This window comes from Lichtheimia ornata (genome assembly GCF_029851405.1).
Source record: "Lichtheimia ornata isolate CBS 291.66 chromosome Unknown scaffold00008, whole genome shotgun sequence".
Taxonomy (NCBI): domain Eukaryota; kingdom Fungi; phylum Mucoromycota; class Mucoromycetes; order Mucorales; family Lichtheimiaceae; genus Lichtheimia; species Lichtheimia ornata.
The window spans coordinates 633,237-651,438 of record NW_026695328.1 but is presented as its reverse complement, the minus strand read 5'-3'; the positions used below and the strand labels follow the sequence as shown (position 1 = coordinate 651,438).

The window sequence follows — 18,202 nt, the reverse complement described above, 5'->3', positions numbered from 1 at the left end:
ATATGATGGGATAGAAGCGTGTGAATGCGTAGGAGTGTCGTTGCCATGGGGATAAATGTGTGTGTGGTGTGTATGTGTGGGTTACTGCTGCAGTGTGAAAACAAAAAAGCGACACAAATGGTAATGAAAGGACGGCAGCAGATCTCTCACTTGTTTTTTTTCCCGCTTGCCAGAACATACCCTTTCTTCTCATTCACACACATAATGTTGACGGCCTTAGCCTGGACATTTATTGCTTGTATCATTGTCTTTTTCCTTGTCATTGTCTTTCTTTTATTCTTTACACGGTCACCCAATCAGTTATCCCTGTCATTGGTCGATAGCGAATCCAACTTTGAGGAATGGTTACAGGAATCGGAAGACCAAATAGCGACGCTTTCGGAAGATGCTCGGTTAAGTTATGAGAGAGCCAAAGGTAATGGGGAACTCTAGTCCAAGACCAGCGTTGTGTGTGCGTGCGTGTGTGTGTGTGTGTGTGTGTGTATACTCATATCGCTCTATAGTGTTTCAACAGCGACATCCACCTGATAGTATACCCACCGATATCACCCCGCCTCAGCTTGTGTCTATCCAAGAGAAAGGTGTTTCGGCCTTTGAGTTTGAATGGGAACCAGATGCAAACTGCTTTGTAGCAGCACGTACAGAAATACAATTTATTCATGGAGAATCCTGTGTACAAACCAATCTACCTTTGCCAAGAAATCAAGAAGTATATTATTGGGAGGTAGGTACTACATCTTTCATTCATTCATCATCCTGCTAGTAGTTTCTTATCTCTTTCTTTAGGCCAAAATGTTTGATCTTCCCGAAACAACCACCGTATCTGTTGGAGTAGCTACTAAGCCATATCCAAGCTGGCGATTACCGGGTAGGATTGGAAGAGTGTTGGGAAAACAGGAGGAGAGTACTAAAGTTGATAAATATTCAAAAGGCTGGAACCGTTATTCGATTGGCTACTTTTCCAATGATGGCAACAAGTACTTTAGCTCTCCTTTCAATGGCAAACCCTATGGGCACACTTTCAAGCATGGCGATGTGGTGGGTGTTGGCTATCGACATCGAACGGGGACGATCTTTTTTACAAAGAATGGACGCAGATTGGAGGATGCCTATACAGGCTTAAGGTGGAATTTGTTTCCGACAGTGGGTGCGAACGGACCATGTCAAGTGCACGTCAATCTTGGTCAAATGGGATTTGTGTTTATTGAAGCCAATGTGAAAAAGTGGGGACTGGCACCATCTCAAGGAACACTTGCACCGCCTCCTGCTTATGGATTGGAACGCGATACGATTCTACTTGCATCATCCAATATCGACACTAATCAACATGGTGACAGCAGCAGCAGCAGCAGTAGTAGCAGTCATCATGCACAACAAGACGTCGTAATCCCAATGGCGGGTGGTGGCAATACAACTCATGAACCTCCTCCCTATACTTCACAACATCGTCAAGGCGAGAATAGTAGTAGTAGTCATAGTCATAGTCATAGCTAATCCCTCATCATCACCATCATCATCATCATCCTAATACTATTTTTCTCTTTTTGCATTAACGAGGCGTTTCTTCATTTGGAGGGATCATCGCGGTGTTTGTAACCCAGCAACGTGGCGACATGTCGTGGAGCAGCCTGTCTCTAGAGATTCTATACAACCCTCTCCACCTCCTTTCTCCCTTTCTTTCTCGTATACCTTTAATGAGTGATAACAAAGGTTTGCATTGCTCTCATTGAAAAGAGCCTGAATCGAGCATTGGGCATTGACCAAATGATAACACTAGATTCCACATCAGCTTCTGACAACTCGGAAGAGCCTGTCCAAGTGACCAACAAGTACGATAGCACGCAACTGAAAAACGCCATTGACGATGAAGTGCGTCGAGTAAGTCATTCTCAACAGCCTTTATGACGCGTGTATACATGTATCTCACATGTTCCATTCTAGTTTTTTGGAAAGGAACGCGACTATCAAGAAGGGCATTTACATACGGATATCAAGCTGGTGTTAGGATATGGCTCATGTCTGCTGGCTGGTGCTGCATTCCTCTTTGAGTACTATTCTAGCTTTGAAGAAGCCAAGCCTGTATTGTGGGTTTCTGTCATTGTATTCTGGATCTTGCAAGCCATTTCATGGATCTACACCACCTTTGTTGAAAAGAATGAAATCTTTGTTGGTTACAAGCATGATCCAAAGACGGGAGATGTAAGTAGATACATATGAAAACAATGAAGCTATCACGTTCTTATGCATTCATTATTAGCGACAGGGCATTGTCACGGTATCGGCTGATGCTCATCGACATTCTCCACTTTATACCCTTACGCTTCGCTTTCAAGATCAAGTCCATAACAAGGTGTCTACGCACAAGGTTGAGAAGAATGTGAATACTTGGTTTACAGAAGAAGGTGTCCTGGTCAAAGAAGCATTGGATAAGGATTTACGGGAAGGAGATGAGGAATTGATTCGCAAGATGCACAAGGAGTAGATGATGAGAGGGAAAGATTATGTTGCAGCATTGGCATCCAAATACATTTTTTATCTCTTGATAAATCGAGGAAAATTGTTTTTATGATACATCGAGCAAAAGAATAAGCTATGCATTATCAATGTTGTTAATTGATCTAATCGAGATCAAGGTTCATGTAATCCGAATTGGGGTCAAATCTGCGTTGTCGTCGAGGAGTAGGAGTCTCGTGTTGATGATTTGTGTTGATAAAGGAACCAGGCATGGTACTAGTAGTGGTGGTGTTATGGCGTGTTTCTGATGATGTCCCATGACCAAAAAGTCGACGTGTGGTATCAAATAAAGCGGATATCGTGTTTGTACTTGTTGATGCTGCTCGACCACCACCCGCAGTGTTGTTGTTACTACTATTATTGTTGCCATTGCTATCTTGCTTATCTTTGGAGCCATCAATCACTTTGCGACTACCATGATACAAAATAAGCATCGGGGCCGAATGGCAACAACAACCACAATGAGACTACACGTACCATACAGGACAAGTTCCATTGATCTTGAGCCATGGTTTGATACAATCGGGATGGAAACCATGGTTGCATTCAAGTTCAATCACATGATCCTCTTGCTCGTATTCATCTTTGCAGACTGCACAATCCGCCTTTTCAGCTATACAAGTTTATCAGTCTTCGTATCTTGATCATTCACTGCTTACATACCAATTTCCTTTTGATTCAGCTTCCGTGTAGGCAACGACTCAATAACATTGGCAGGCGCCGGTGGGGGTGCGTTGCTATTACGGAACCATTAGTATCCTCTCATTGTTCTTCATGTTCATGCCTCCTTACCCATTACTTTGACTCATCAGTTGCGTCATGATTTGATCGAGAGCATCTTGAGAGAAAACATAGTCGTCAAGGTTGCTTGCAAAACCATCATTTGGCATCACCATCCCATGCAGGAACTGAAATAAAGCGCTTGTGGTGTTGTGCAAGATGAGCTGAATGCTGGTGGTACTACTACCAATCCCTCCTTTGCGTGTGGGGCATTACCTGTGAAAGACATTGGGACGAAGCTGCTCATTTTCGGTGGTCGCGGCGGTTGATCGTGTTTGAAATGATGGATTATTATGGTCATTCATGGTCTCTCGATGATGGTGGGTCGTTCCAGAATAAAGGTTATAGGGTGGCTCTCCTCGTCCTAGCGTTGAGGTGTCGAATATGGATGACATCCAATTACGAACCGATTCTGGTAGCATCTCAGGATCCATGGTGGGTGACATGATATAGGATCTTTCTTGCTGATGATGATGATCACGATCATCAAAAGATTGTCGAGCAAAGGCAAAGAATTCAGCTTCGACACTGTCAAAGGGCGAGAAACCTGTGGGTCGCATGCGTCGTCTCCTTGTAGTATTGACATCATCATCATCATCATTATCATCGTCACCCCTTGCGAAGAACCTACGCGGGTCGTTGCTGCCAGACTCAACCTAAAGAATGATATGAGTTCTAGGTCAAGGGAACCAAGCACACGTGGAATGGCCTCTTACTTCTTGTACAAACTGATCATTGCAGCGTTGACACGTGGGATCAGGAGTCATGTAGATAGGAACTTCGTCATTGCAAGCATAGCAAAAATAGCGTGGCATGGGTTGTTGTACGGTGGTGGACATGCTAATGTACACAAAGCAGGCGAGATGAGGGAAAAGAAAAAGTACCTTTTACTGCAATAATAGTAGTAGCATAAAAGGAAAGGAAATAGGATGGTATATGTCACGTGTGATTTTCATGCAGCTACTCTAAGTGCACCATGGTGAACAAACTCCTACACAGCGCCAATGACTTTTGACAAAGACAATCCAACGGCCGATTCATGCATGAACAATTACCACCACACGGGGTTCTCTCCATGACTTGATCTTGCTGTAGATGCCTTCCCCCTTTTTATCAATGCATCATTCCCATTATCATTCTTTGTGAGCACAGTATTAACCCAACCCAAAAGGATCGTATTCTTCCACGCAACAAGTCTTCCCTCTATCAAAGACGCTTTGATTGCTTACTCGAGTTTTTGTGGTGGTATCACAGTAAATAGCTCTTTTACTACCCTGGTTGTTCATGGCTTTTATCTTTACTGTAAACTCATCGTAATTAGGACTCAGATTACAATGCTTGAATGGGGGCTGTTTCACTTACACTGAGAAAACGGGAGTAAATCCCCATCCAGTGGTCAAGCTGGATCAAATGAGTCGGCGAGATGGTGGTATAAAACATGCTGGTCGCTTTTGTGTTGCAAGCATGGTTCGTAAAATGGTGGCTTGATTATCACCAGCATTGCCATCGCGGTGCGTGACACGACGGCAGCGTGAACAATAAAGGACTCTGAATGATGTTTGTTGGCCGATTGGGCTAGGACGTTGCAAATATCGAGTAACAGAAGGATTCCCACTCTTTACACAATGGCAGCACATTTTTGTCGTATTATACTCGCAGACACGCGTGCAATGATGAAAACCTCCTTGAAGTATGCGTGCATGCAAACGGTTTGCCAACTTGTTGTCTTTGGATGCCATTGCACCTTTCCTTGCTTTCTGCCGCATGCCATCCAATCCAAATCCAAATAGTACAGGCTTCCTGGCATCTGCTTCGGTAACAGTCTTTTTATGCTGATTCATGATCAATCCACAAGCAGTGTCGAGACGCGATCGTTGGCTCATAGCAGTATCCCAATCCTTGCGGCGAACTGATGTACTCGAGTAGAAATCAAAAAGTTGATTGCCGATTTCTTCATCTCGCAGTGCCTTGATATACACCATATAAGATTGTAGATCCTTTCTTGTAGACCCGACACTGAGCTTGCATTCCAAAACCTCGATGTCATTGGCAGCTTTTCTGTTCAAAAGCCAGTTGCGGTTGGGAATGTTGTTGCCGTATAGAAAACCTCTCTTGATGATAAGCTGTGAGCTCTTGGACATTGAATCAGATGGATGGAATACGCTTGCCACACTGCAAACTTCACCAAAATCAAGGCCAATGGTACCAGCGTAGTTGTTGAGCATGTTGATAGCCCCGGTATCAAGATCTTCATTCCAATGCTGGGCTAGTTTCTCTGGAATTGTGCGTCGTATCTCTGTCAAGTACTTTGCATAGCAGCCTTCTCGTCGTCGTCGCTTCCAGTCCGTATAAAGAGCTTGTAGTCTGATGCCATCTGTGCGGAATATGCCTTTTGCTTCATATCTCGGCGACTTGTATCCAGGCCGTCGTTCCTTCAATGTGCGTGCATGGTGACGTGTACGCCGCATAATACTCCCGTTCTTGTTCGAGACATATGCACTGAACTTGATATCGAAGATGACATCGAAAGGGTCTCTCCTCTTTCCTTCAACCTTGAGCCTCTTGATCGCATCGTATGAATCTTTTATTGCTAATGGTACATAATGAATTAATAACCACGTGGTTGTGTAAAAATGACCAATTGCCTTACCGGCATCAAGTCGGCCTTGTTCTTTGGTGTCTTTGCTGTTGCTTCTTGTTTTCTTCATAGTATCCATGTGATGACGAGCAAAATGATCAAGATGGTCAAGGAATGTGTCCGCAAACGTGTTGCTGATTGGAATCGATATAGTATGACAAGGTTGCACAGGGCATATTGAAAAGCTCATTGCATCTGGATATGTCTCGAGGATATTCATCAAGATGGATACAAGTGGGGCAGCTTTGGCACGTGATGGCTTTCCAGCAAAGAACGAATCTCCGATATCCTCCTCGTCCTCATCATCCTCATCTTCATCGGCAAGCTGAGCATAGTAATCATCACCATCATCCTCCTCGTCAAATGCTTCTTGTCTTTTTCTTTTTTTGGGGATTGACGCCCGCTCTTGCTTCACACCTATACAGTCGCCAAGATCCAGATCCGCAATTGATGATTTTCCTGCCTTGACAGCCTTCTCCTTATCAATGAAACGCATGATGGAAGTACGGATGGCAGGTGGCAGCTTAGCGATTTCTTGTTGAATCTGGTCATACGGCTCATCGTCTTCGTCATCTTGGATTCTTTCATCAAACGGCACACCCCAAATCTTAAAGAATATGTACTTCAAGAAGTTTGCTGACGTAGGCCAATCTTGAGGAGTGGTGCATCGACGACATAGATAGAGTTCAAACAGCTGTGGAGTGAATGGCGCCTTGGTAGCAACAATTTGCTTCACCGTGTTGTTGACAAATTGTACAACTTGTTTCGTGACATTTGCTGATAAATGAACGCCATCAAAAGCTGAACCAAGTTTTGCTGATGATAAGTCTGCTTTCTCAAGTCGCTTGTCGATCTCAGAATACAATGCATCAAGGAAGGAATCATGCTGAGGCCAACCTTGAGGAATGCGCGACTCTTGCTTCAAACGCCAGGTGAGATATTGCAAATAGCGTTGCTTGAAATGCAGTACGATATTCAGGCGAAAATTGGTACTGAGATCCACACCGATTTGGTTGTTCATGTGTACAAGATGTGTGCTCGCTGGGATCTTTGGATCATGATGTCCGTTGAAATACATTTTGCGTGCTGTCAACAAAACGTTTCTCAAGATCACATTGCCCTCCATCAAGTGCGATAGTTGAATGAAAGAAAGATCCGAATCATACGCCTTAAAAACGCCAATGTCAAATCCATCCCGCAGATTGCCTCGTTGATCCAAAAGATCAGTTTCTTCCTTGTACTGAGCATGCTGGTACTTTTCCTTCACCGCTTGAGTTGCGCCTCTTCTTTCTGGCAGATAATCGGAGCCACAGCAAAGGATGTACTTCCATATCTTTGCTTGTTCAGCTTTTTTTGTCAGGAAAAAAAGCTCAAAAAATGTCTCAGCGATGTCGTGATCAAGGTGCTTGTATGCCAGGCGAATCGCAATATTTGTGATGTGTAGTGCAACATATCTTTGGTAAGACACATCGTGTACCAATTGGCGAAGAGATGCTACCAGCACATCAGCTTCATGGATAGCAAGACGATCCCTGTTGTCACCATCACCCTTTTGCCGCGCCACGGCAGCACTGAGTACGGATGAATGTAATCCCGCTTCCATGGTGGCAACAAAGCGCGATCCTTCCTTAACCTTCGAAGTCGATTTCTTGTTTGATGAGCTGGGCTGGACGACAGGTGTTGAATGTTGCTCTTCAGCGACATTGATACCATCAAATGAATCATTGTTGAAAACTCTGTATCGAGAACCATCTTGTCGCGCATCATTTGGAATGATCACATCGTGGACACCATCCACAAGAGGCAATATCGAATCGTCAGGCATGAACGGTATCAAACGACTGCGTTGTTGTTTGTTTGGCGAAGCAGCATCGAAATTGGTTACCAATGGGTGGCAGTATTGGTGCAACGCCACCTTAAAACGCAAGGCGAATGATTCAGGAGCATTCAGTTTGGCAAGCACGAGCTCCAACAGCTGATCAGCGGATCCATCGAAATTCTTCAAATCATCCATTGCCTTTGATATAGAAATGAACGAACGTTGGGGCAGATTGGGTGCATAATCATTGCCACATGTAGCCGCTAGTACTGAAAACCACACTTGACCCTATAGCCAATTGATACTGTGAGTAAAAGGCAAAAGAGTACATGTAAAATGAATGTGATTATACATACCATTTTGAGTGCGTCTTCAGTGTCTGTGCGGTAATTCAAAGTGCTGAGTATGGCGCGCTTGTTGGTGATGGTGCCTTTCAAGGTCTCCCAGTTCATCTTAATCACATGCTAATAATGACAAAATTAGTTCTGGGGTCATGATTATATATGAATGATTGATAAACTTACTGGTGTGTCAATATTGCCACCGTATGCAAAAAGGTCGCCATCTGCAGACATGATTGCTCCTCCTCTGCCATCGTGCTGAAACTGATTGCATAAGAACACAATCTCCGAATCGGCTTCAAATGGTGCTTGATGCATGAAGATGCCTTGTTCAGAATCGCTGCTTATTGGATCATACAGCTTGACCAGTTCTTCCTTTCCAAGGTATTCCACAACTGCCAACTTCATCGCCTTGGTAAACGTCACCCATGCACGTGTCAACTTCTGGAACTTCTGTCTCTGGCGCTCGGTCTTCAAGCCTCTTCGCACCAAACGACGTGCTCTCTGAAATGCCTTGTTTCTTGCGTGTGATCGTGCGGCGTGTGTATTGGCCTTCGCTTTTAACTTGTCACCATCGAACACGAGACATATCCGCTTGAGGCCCGCTTGATCCTTAAGGGTACGCACTCTCTTCAATATGCCATCAGCCAGATCTTTGACAATGTCAAGGCTCTTGATAGCATCAACGCTGTTGTCAATATCTTGTCCTTTGTTGGCAGCATGGAACAACTTCTCAGAGAGAGGATTCAACAGGTCAAAGAACTCGCAACACACGTCGATGTAGAGCACGCCAGGCTGGTAGGAATGAAGCTCTTTCGGAATGTCTTTGCCTGCCTGTAATCGGCCATGCTTACGCAGGTATGCGTGGAGGCCCTTGACACCCATTCTACAGTAGTAATTGAATGTGAATCGCTTTGTGACAGCAATGTGGTTGTGAGGTTGTCGATCTTACGTTTGAATCGAGGAATGTGACAGTGAGGGTGTAGAGTAAGCGTTTGAATACGGGTAAGAAAGGAGGAGCTTGCACTGATAGGATCAAGCCATTGATATCATCTACACGTGACATTATCTCCCGCCAATTGGCAAATGTTAGCCCCATGACTCAAGACGCTCATTCTATGTACCCAACTAAATAGCTAGAAATAATCCACAAGTATCAGCTACATCCTCGATTCTCCAATGAGGCTATTAATGATTTACTCGACAACCTATGATAATAAACGTAGAATGAATAACGAGGATGGGGTATGGATGGGATGATTATTATGCAATGCAACAAAGCGTGACCTCGTCAAGACGTACCCACATGGATCCCATGGCAGTGCGTAGATTATCATCCTTGTACAGCTTTGTACTGAGCAATTTATTTCATAGACAATAAGACTACACTAATACCTCGAAGGAAATTACAATGCGCAATATCTACAATCGTGTTCACCTCCAACAACTACCTTACCATACCCAGATTGCCTCGCCCAAATTATTCGCTGCATACCAAAGCACAATCCTCCTTGATTGAGCATATCCGAAAGGACCATCATCCAAACCTACCTTATAGTCGCCAAGGTTTGCTACCACCATCCATTGGGATACACCAAAAATAGCGTTGCTTGCACCATCAAACAGCATCAAGATAAGATATAGAGGAAACCATGCCAGGGAGCACCTAAGCAAGTTTGTAAAAACCTTTGGTTTGTTGATAGTATGCTTGCATACGATGCCCTTGTTGGTACCTGGAACTTGTCAATATGATTAAGATCAACACCAAGAACTCTTGCGAGCTGTGACGACGACCTTTGAAGAATCGTTTTCTTGAATAGGTGTGGGTTATGGTCAAAAACACGAGTTGAAACTGGCTGTGTTGAAGAAGAGGTGGAAACAAGAACAAAGCATCGATGAGCGAATTAAGCTGTCCATAGTGATGACGCATACCCGAGACAGATGCTGACTGCAAAAGACAAGGAATGAGTGTTGCTGAGGAATAGAAGCAAAGCTTTACTGTCGTGTTGTGTACAAGTGCTACAACAAAGAGGAGGAAGTCACCAGTAACACTTGAAATGGAGGGCATTTGTCCCAACTGGAGTGACTCGACCCATGCACGTGATGTAACGGATAAAGTCAACACCAAGGCTCGTTACTAGCATCCCCTTTTGAGTGATAAAAATGTCTCTTTATACGTAGGGTCAGTTTTTTGATAATGGGTAGCATCATTACAAGGCATCAATAAATGCTGTAACTCATCTAACCAAGCTAAGAAGTGCTCAAATCTTCGCCAGGACTGAGCTGGTCTCAAATTAAGTCTCACTTCGGTCTCATAGTTGTAGATAACTCCCTTTTATTGTTTATTCTTGCCTTCATCGTGATGTTGTACACGCTTAACATGCTCATTCTTTTGATGTTGCTACATCTTTATGATGCATTTTACAAAGGTTGCCCTGGCAACGATGCGTAATAACCCACGTGTATAGCTTCCCACGTGAGGACAAATGCTATATAGCAAAAGTGATTTCACCAATACCATACAGAAGCCTGGTATCCAAATAAAGGTGTTATCGCTTTCATCCTGTCATGTCGTTTAGCCAAAATCGCTGTATGCGAAAAAAAAAGTTGTAAGGCTTGCTCGGAGTTCTCATCCTTTGCCGGCAGGTACATTCAAAGTTGCTGATATCATTCTTTGTCAAGTAATGCCACCATGTGTACCAATAAAAAGCTATGAACGTTGCCTGTTGTGAGCACTCGTTATCTTAATAACTTAGGAAGAAGCCACCATAACCTATCGCGGACCTTGTTCACTCAAATGGGTTCATATTGTATCATCGAGAAAAACCTTCGTGAACCAGGCGTTATGAAAACTACATACGCTACTTTTCTTTTTTTGAGACCTATGTTGTTGATGAGGCAATTGATTACCAATTTGCGTTATTATTAGTGGTCATCATCATCACGCATGTCAGGGGCCCGCCCATCAAGAATAGTAAATAAGATGATGCATCAAATTATAGTGGTAGTGGTTTGCTGTTACCTGTTGGATGCAGAAAATAGAAAGTATTGCAGCACAGCCATCGGGCAAGAAGAAGAGAAGATGAAAGATGCTGCCTTTCAAAGGATGGTCAGCCGTGCCACAGATGAAAACGAAGCACCGTCATCGCCTCGTGAATAAGCTTGTACAACATACGCCATGTGCGTAACCTTTTGCATAGCAAAACTTAATTGAGTCCCCACTTGTATCAGAAAAGGATAAAGTTGACCCGGATAACTTGTCGCCGTTATAGGAGTGGTGATTGAGCATGCTACACAGTTACCTATTTCATCTCGTATTTGGGACAAAGTGGTTTCATCATCCCATAATGGGACTATAAATAACATCAATCATGTTCAGTGTTTTTTTGCTCAGCGTGATCTTTTTCATTCTCAATATTCTCGATGCGGACATTTGTTGCCGCTCAGTCCAACATTCAGCTTCCATATGTAACTAAACTTTGAATATTCTCATTCCATGACTTTTTCTACGTCAACCACTTGTACCCAATATCATAAAGGAAAATACCGGGTTGCCGTATTCTCTCATCTTTGCGTGTGTGTAGGTGTGCTACCCCTGAACCAAGGCATGCCAAACATACAAGAGGAGGGCATGCACCTTTTAATGATTTCAACAGCAAAAGCCTTGGGAAAACTATTGTACCTTGTTGAGTTTTATGCTATCGGTAGAAGAAAACAAAAAAATATTATGATTCAGGGTTAGTGCAACCTGTTATCCCGTTCTCACGAGCCGTCACCGAGAACACGGTACATGCTAACAGAATGTGGAATGGTGTAGTTGTGCATACATGCTTAATGCCCTGAATACAGAATACCGATAGAAGCAGCGGTAGCAGCTGCCATGGTAATCAAATATAGCATCAGCCATTGAGAACGGAGGAAGGAGTGCAAATGCATTATGACATTCATGCTTTAAAGACGGCATCAAGGCGGCATCTCATGTTGCTCCGCGTCACACACACATACGCATTCACAGAAAAAGGGGATGAAAAAGCATTGCAAACCGTTCTTCTTCTTCCAATCTCTCTTTGTCTTCCCCTTCTTTCCTTGTAAAAAGTACCCACCCACGCACACACAATGACAACTTCATTGGCACAAAGAACCAATTGCTATTTGTATTGCATTCGCTCCTTAGTCCTTGCTCTTGCTATTATCATTACATCCGCCAGCCTCTGCATTTACAGCACCAATACCCAATCCCTTTCTTCTTTATTCTCCAACCGCTATCACCATGCTGCCCCTATTCAACAAGCCTCATTTCATACTGACGACACGACAACAGCAACAACAACAAGCATCATGATCCAAATGATTCAAGACCGACGACTTATTTCCACCCTTGTGGCAGCGCAAGCTTCTATATTTTGTCCATTGTTCTTGTTGGTCAACCATAATAACAACAACAAAGCCGCTCAAGCTACTACTACTACTACTAAGGTGGTGCTCAGCATAGAGCAATTACTCTGTCAGTTGCTTATGCCAGCGGGTCTTGCTATCAGTTGGGTATTCAGCATCCTTTTTGATCTGAAAACTTTGTCAGTCATCAGCCACGATATCCCTTTGGTACCACGACTCTATCGGTTCTTGTCCCCGCAGACACAAGATATGTGCTTGTTCGATCGGAGTAGTAGTCAATATGCCCGACATCTTTGTGCTATCGTCAATGGTGTGCACTATCTTAAATATGCCATGATCTTTATCCTCATCTTGGACTTTGCATTGGTGCTCACAGCTGCTTTGGCTGCCTATTATGAAAAGGCCATTCAAGAACCAAAAGAGGGATCCATTCGACTTGTTGACGAGCAGGAACAAGCCTATCAAGTAGTCGTAGTAGCATCATCATCCGATAAACAACAACATGAGGGTGAGGATGAACAACAACGTATGGCTCTTTTCCATGCCCAAGCATTGGTATAAAACCATGCAATTCTATCCTAATTTGCATTCAACATTTCCCCCTGTATAATCAATCCAAACATCTTACAAGTGGACCTTGTCAACAACAATCCCCTTCTTTTTACTATTCTTCTTCATACCACCACACACCAAGCATCCGACAAAGCATCTTTGAATAACACACACGAAATAAAAGTCATTCACGCCGTGCGTTACTACTACAATGAAACATGCAATGTTGCAGTTCTTGTCATTAAGGAAGGAGGGGTGGTGTAATTCATTGTCACTGTTATCGTATTGTACAAAAGAGGAGAATGCTTTTATTTTAGTGTTGGCTCTAAAACGTGTGTACAATGGATGGCGGTGGAAGGTCACATGCGAGTTGATTTTCTAGTAATGCAAGTATCTTGCGATCGTTACCATCACTTGATCTGACAGATGCATTGTTGCCATCCAACTCAAAGTATGATAATGGTAGCATCCTTCGTCGTTCATCCACAGGGGTAATTGGGCTTGTTTCGGAAGTTCCTCCTCCTCCACCACCTCCAGTATTACAAGATGGAAAGTAGTAATGTTCTGCTGCGTATCCATGCCATGCTTCACGTGCTGTGGCAACATTGAGCTTGCGACGGATATCCAAACCGGCATTTCCTAAGCAACCAGGTCGCTTTCCAAATTGTTTGGGAGACCATACAGAACCGTGACGCACCCTCGGTTGTTGATAAGCTTGTTGACCACTAGTAGTGCTGATATGATTGTTGTGATAGATGGATGTAGTAGTAGTAGTCATGCGTCGTGTTGCTGAGCCCTTGAAAGCAAAATCCAATTCGCCAACGTCGTCATCATCATCATCATCATCTTCAATCGCAGGCGTTTGTCGAAAAATATCCACCAGCATTTGACGGCATGCATCGTATTTTGCATCAGACGTATCAATTCTCAAAGCATCTTCCTGATTTGGTGGAGGATCAAGTGAAATAGAGTGGATAAGGGTGATGGGTACTTGGATCACGTGCTCTTTCCTATCATTCAATGTCAATCCTTAATACGCTCTCATGCAACAGCAAGATGTTGATACAATCATACCTTATGTTTGCTGATACAATCGACAATCGAAGTGCATATGAAATGTGTATGAGCTTGCTGTTTTGTATTGAACATTGTCCTCTCTAGAAAGGCCATCAACAATAAGCTTTGATCAATATGCTGTTGCAGGCGTCATATATGTCACTATTCGACTTACAGGTGGTTGAATGACCATGATGGCTTGATCCTTTGTACCAGGTTCCAAGGGTAGCATCAATCCAAGCTTCTCGGCAGAAGATCGTGCAACGATAGTCGAACTGGAAGCAGCCAAACGTCGATCGGGCTCATCATCATCATACGTAAAAGTTTGCTGGTAGCGTAAGAGTTCAAGCGTGATATCCAATATCTTCTGACATGAGCCATTGGCAATGGTGACGCAAGTGTAGATGGGAGCGCAATTACTCCAAATGCTTCGAGAGAGTTCAAGATCGATCTTGATGCAGGAAGAAGAAGAAGAAGAGCATCGTGGTGGTGGATCGTGTCTGGTGGAGGAAGAAGAGCGACAGGCACAAAATGTTTCATGCACCGGAAGGTAAAGAAGCGCATTTGAAATAGCGCGTTGATTTGCATAAACCCGCACTGGCTCTTCAAACTCAACAATCTTGTCCTCCTCCTCTTGACAGCAATTTACGTCTAGTACACTTTCAATACATTTTGAGTTTATACCATTGTCTACTGGTTGTTATGTATAATGCCCTTACCCTCGAAGTGAATAATGCACAGCTGCCTTTCGATTACGATGACTACTTTCAAGATCCTCTGGCAATTGAAAAGAAAAGGATACAACCAGCTTATTAATACCACGCTTGATTCCTTGTTGATATACCGATAGCAGCTGCTCATGATCAAGGGATAAGACACATTGCTTCAAAAATGGATGATGATGGGTGCCTAATCCAAATGGACCTGATTCAGCAATGCCTATTCAAAAAGGGATCGTAATGAGTGACTTAAGAAGAGTGTGAATTTGTGTACTATAACATACGTTCGATGCCATGAAGCTCAAGAACGAGGCTTTTGAGTGGTAGCGTATGGGGATTAAGCACGTCAAATGTATTACACAAGGTCATATCGATTGCTACTGTCCCTGACATCACACTGCCTGCAACAACATGGGGCGTTTTAAGGAACACATTGATTTGCTTCTTGTTGAATTTGGATAACCACAAGTGCTTGCCACAGGATTTCTCCGAGGACAGCGCTGCAAGGCCTCGACTGATAGACGTGGTAGATGTGAGTCGTCGTAAGGCATCACTTAATCCTGATGTAGTGGTTGATGAAGAAATAGGCATATGAAAGTCACTTGTCGCCTCTGCTGCTGAAGATAATTCATATGCTGAATAGGTTGCACGTATATCTTTTGTTGTTGCCCTGTATTGGTCTTTTGTATCATAGGTAGTAGTGCAGCTACTTGTAGTAGTAGAGGGGGATACTCTTGTGGTCACAGCCGATTGGGAGGTTAGCAACTGCAGTCTCTTGACGGCGGTTTTACAAAAAGAGCGAATCCACGGATTGCGATCTGGTGTGGTATCTAAGGTGGTGTGTGGCGGTGGTGGTGGTGTGTTCATCATTCAAGATAGGATCGGCGGATAACATTCCTATATATCAAAATCCGATCCATCCCTTTTATAAGAAGCTGTTGGGAATGCGCCAAGGTGATATTATATATAAAAGCTGTAATAGTAGTAGTAGAATAATAAGCTGATTGAATCTCTTTAAGACACAGACCAAACAATAAGAGCATATGCAGGGTTGACAATAATGATAGCAGGTTTTCATGATAATACTAGTTGCCGGATTTTGGAAACAACCAGAGAGCATCTACTGCTGTTCTTCTCTCCCACTATGCATATGCAACTACAACGCATTCACATATCCATCATCATCATGTCATCATTTAAGATGCAGAGTGCCGATGCTTTATTCTTTGCATTATCCACGCTGATCCATAAATAAGCGCCGTTCTGACCAATTCGTAAACTAGCATCATGATAAAGAGCCAAAAGATGAACCATCCAATGATATTTCCGTGTACATCAAGCTTTTCTGGATGGCAGAATGTGCCTTGAAAACTGTACATGCCCTTGTTGTCGGTATAAAACATGTTAAAGTAAGGACCTAGGCCTGTCAATGGCATGAGCATGTCGTATTTGGGATTCGAATCAGGATAGGCGATGGGTCGTGTGCCTGCTGGATCCATGAGGAACGAAGTCTTGTGCGCTATGATAGCATCCATGACCCCTTGACGCGTGAAATTGGCAGCTTGTACAGTCAACCATGTGTTTGCGCCCATGGAAGGATGATGGACATCGGTACCCACCATCTGAATAAGGTTGTGAGCCACTGCTGCTTGATAGGTCGAATAATCAAATGTGCTGCCATGAACAACTTCAAATCCATCCACGCCCCAGCTGATAAGATCCTCCACCGATGGATGATTAGGGAGTCGTGCTTCCTCATAATAGCCCTCTAAAAAAGTGATAAATAAATCGACATCATTCATTGAACGTATACGCTTTACTTACGTGTAGCATTGCTCCAAGGGATGTGATTAACAATGACCAATCCTCCTAGTTCATGGACACGGCGAATGACATCTTGCAATTGTTCATCGGATGGAACAGGTGGCCCAATAGGAACGGATTCGTTGATGTTGATGAGATTCATGTGGATTCTGCAACACGTATACTCGATCCCAGGGATAACGACAATGCGATCCTTGTAGCGTTCATCATTCAATGCTAACTCCTCGGCCGCCAATCCTCCTTTGATGGTATTGTGATCCGTAACAATGACGGCATTGTATCCATTGGCTATGTATTTTCTTTGTCTTAGATCAAGTCATGCATGCATGCATGCATCAATCATTCATTCATTATCTTATTTACCCAAATGCCAATCCAATAATTGCTCCACATTCATTTTTCCATCGCTGTATGTTGAGTGAGAGTGACCATCCAAAAGCACGTTGTATGACCCAAACGTCGTGTTGAAAGGTGAAAGGAAGCTCCTCGGGTCAATTTGCCAATCGAACGTTAAATGGGTAAAGTCTTCAGCACGAGGCATGCCTTCGGTATACTGCAATCCGAGACCAAGTCCAATGAGCACACCAATAATGACAATGAGTGTTGCCAGTCGAATGGCAAGACCACTTAAATAAGGTCGACAACGCCTCAAGTAAGCATAACGACGTCGTGGTGTATCTTGAAAGGAATCTTGTCCACAAGTGGATGTATCACCTAACAAGGTCACGGATGGTGCTTTGACGATATCACTTTTGCTGCTGCCTGCATCCATGTGGTGAAGTATGGAAAGAGTCGATGATGACGATGATGATGATACTACATGGGAAGAAGAAGAAAAGCGGGAAACCAGCCTTGTGGCGTCTACCTCCCTCCCTCCCGAAGCTCCTCGGGTCAATTATTAATCGAATGTTATCGGGTAAAGTCTTCAGCACGAGGCATGCCTGGGTATACTGCATCCGGAGACCAAGTCCACGAGCACACCAATACTGACAATGAGTGTTGCCAGCCGAATGGCAAGACCACTTAAATAAGGTCGACAACGCCTCAAGTAAGCATAACGACGTCGTGGTGTATCTGAAAGGAATCTTGTCCACAAGTGGATGTATCGCCCAACAAGGTCACGGATGGTGCTTTGACGACACCATCAAGCTGCTGCCTGCATCCATGTGGTGAAGTATGGAAAGAGTCGATGATGACGATGATGATGATACTGGGTTATTGTGAAGAAGAAAAGCGGGAAACCAGCCTTATGGCGTCTACCTCCCTCCTCCCTCCCTCCTCCCTCCCTCCCTCCAAACCTTCCTCGCGCTGATCGATGCAAGCTTATATTCATGCAGCACATAGAAATACCCTCATGCATGCATGCATCCATTTCTTATTGACACGCCATAGCCCACTACTCGACTCATCGAAATAAAGAACCGTTTCCTATTTTTGTGCTTTGGATTCAATAGACGACGTATTTTTAGAAAAGAACGCTTTCACATGACCTTGCATGGTAGCCATTCACCCACACCAACCTATTTGCTCTGTTGCCCTTTCATCAAGCAGTGAGCATGATCTT

The 18,202-nt window shown here is 43.7% G+C and overlaps 7 protein-coding genes across 7 annotated transcripts; 3 read left to right on the top strand and 4 right to left on the bottom strand.

The window, feature by feature from the left end:
- Positions 1–204: 204 nt before the first annotated feature.
- O0I10_002866 (uncharacterized protein) lies at positions 205–1,494 on the top strand (the record flags this gene model as incomplete). The annotated part of the gene is made up of 4 exons (XM_058482944.1): positions 205–415; positions 504–724; positions 787–868; positions 932–1,494. 4 exons carry the CDS (start codon positions 205–207, stop codon positions 1,492–1,494), a joined length of 1,077 nt encoding a protein of 358 aa, XP_058346511.1.
- A 200-nt stretch (positions 1,495–1,694) lies between these two features.
- On the top strand, positions 1,695–2,482 carry O0I10_002865 (uncharacterized protein; the record flags this gene model as incomplete). Its single annotated transcript, XM_058482943.1, has 4 exons — positions 1,695–1,710; positions 1,778–1,878; positions 1,942–2,199; positions 2,258–2,482. The coding sequence occupies 4 exons, from the start codon at positions 1,695–1,697 to the stop codon at positions 2,480–2,482; spliced, it is 600 nt and encodes a 199-aa protein (XP_058346510.1).
- Positions 2,483–2,618: 136 nt separating this feature from the next.
- O0I10_002864 (uncharacterized protein) lies at positions 2,619–4,133 on the bottom strand (the record flags this gene model as incomplete). The annotated part of the gene is made up of 6 exons (XM_058482942.1): positions 2,619–2,925; positions 2,992–3,127; positions 3,178–3,251; positions 3,307–3,435; positions 3,511–3,950; positions 4,011–4,133. 6 exons carry the CDS (start codon positions 4,131–4,133, stop codon positions 2,619–2,621), a joined length of 1,209 nt encoding a protein of 402 aa, XP_058346509.1.
- Positions 4,134–4,700: 567 nt separating this feature from the next.
- O0I10_002863 (uncharacterized protein) lies at positions 4,701–8,977 on the bottom strand (the record flags this gene model as incomplete). Its single annotated transcript, XM_058482941.1, has 4 exons — positions 4,701–5,884; positions 5,945–8,039; positions 8,108–8,215; positions 8,276–8,977. The coding sequence occupies 4 exons, from the start codon at positions 8,975–8,977 to the stop codon at positions 4,701–4,703; spliced, it is 4,089 nt and encodes a 1,362-aa protein (XP_058346508.1).
- Positions 8,978–12,208: 3,231 nt separating this feature from the next.
- O0I10_002862 (uncharacterized protein) lies at positions 12,209–13,048 on the top strand (the record flags this gene model as incomplete). Its single annotated transcript, XM_058482940.1, has 1 exon — positions 12,209–13,048. The coding sequence occupies one exon, from the start codon at positions 12,209–12,211 to the stop codon at positions 13,046–13,048; it is 840 nt and encodes a 279-aa protein (XP_058346507.1).
- Positions 13,049–13,364: 316 nt separating this feature from the next.
- On the bottom strand, positions 13,365–15,405 carry O0I10_002861 (uncharacterized protein; the record flags this gene model as incomplete). Its single annotated transcript, XM_058482939.1, has 5 exons — positions 13,365–14,049; positions 14,114–14,196; positions 14,271–14,754; positions 14,815–15,034; positions 15,099–15,405. 5 exons carry the CDS (start codon positions 15,403–15,405, stop codon positions 13,365–13,367), a joined length of 1,779 nt encoding a protein of 592 aa, XP_058346506.1.
- Positions 15,406–16,010: 605 nt separating this feature from the next.
- On the bottom strand, positions 16,011–17,410 carry O0I10_002860 (uncharacterized protein; the record flags this gene model as incomplete). Its single annotated transcript, XM_058482938.1, has 3 exons — positions 16,011–16,582; positions 16,639–16,926; positions 17,002–17,410. 3 exons carry the CDS (start codon positions 17,408–17,410, stop codon positions 16,011–16,013), a joined length of 1,269 nt encoding a protein of 422 aa, XP_058346505.1.
- Between the last annotated feature and the right edge of the window lie 792 nt (positions 17,411–18,202).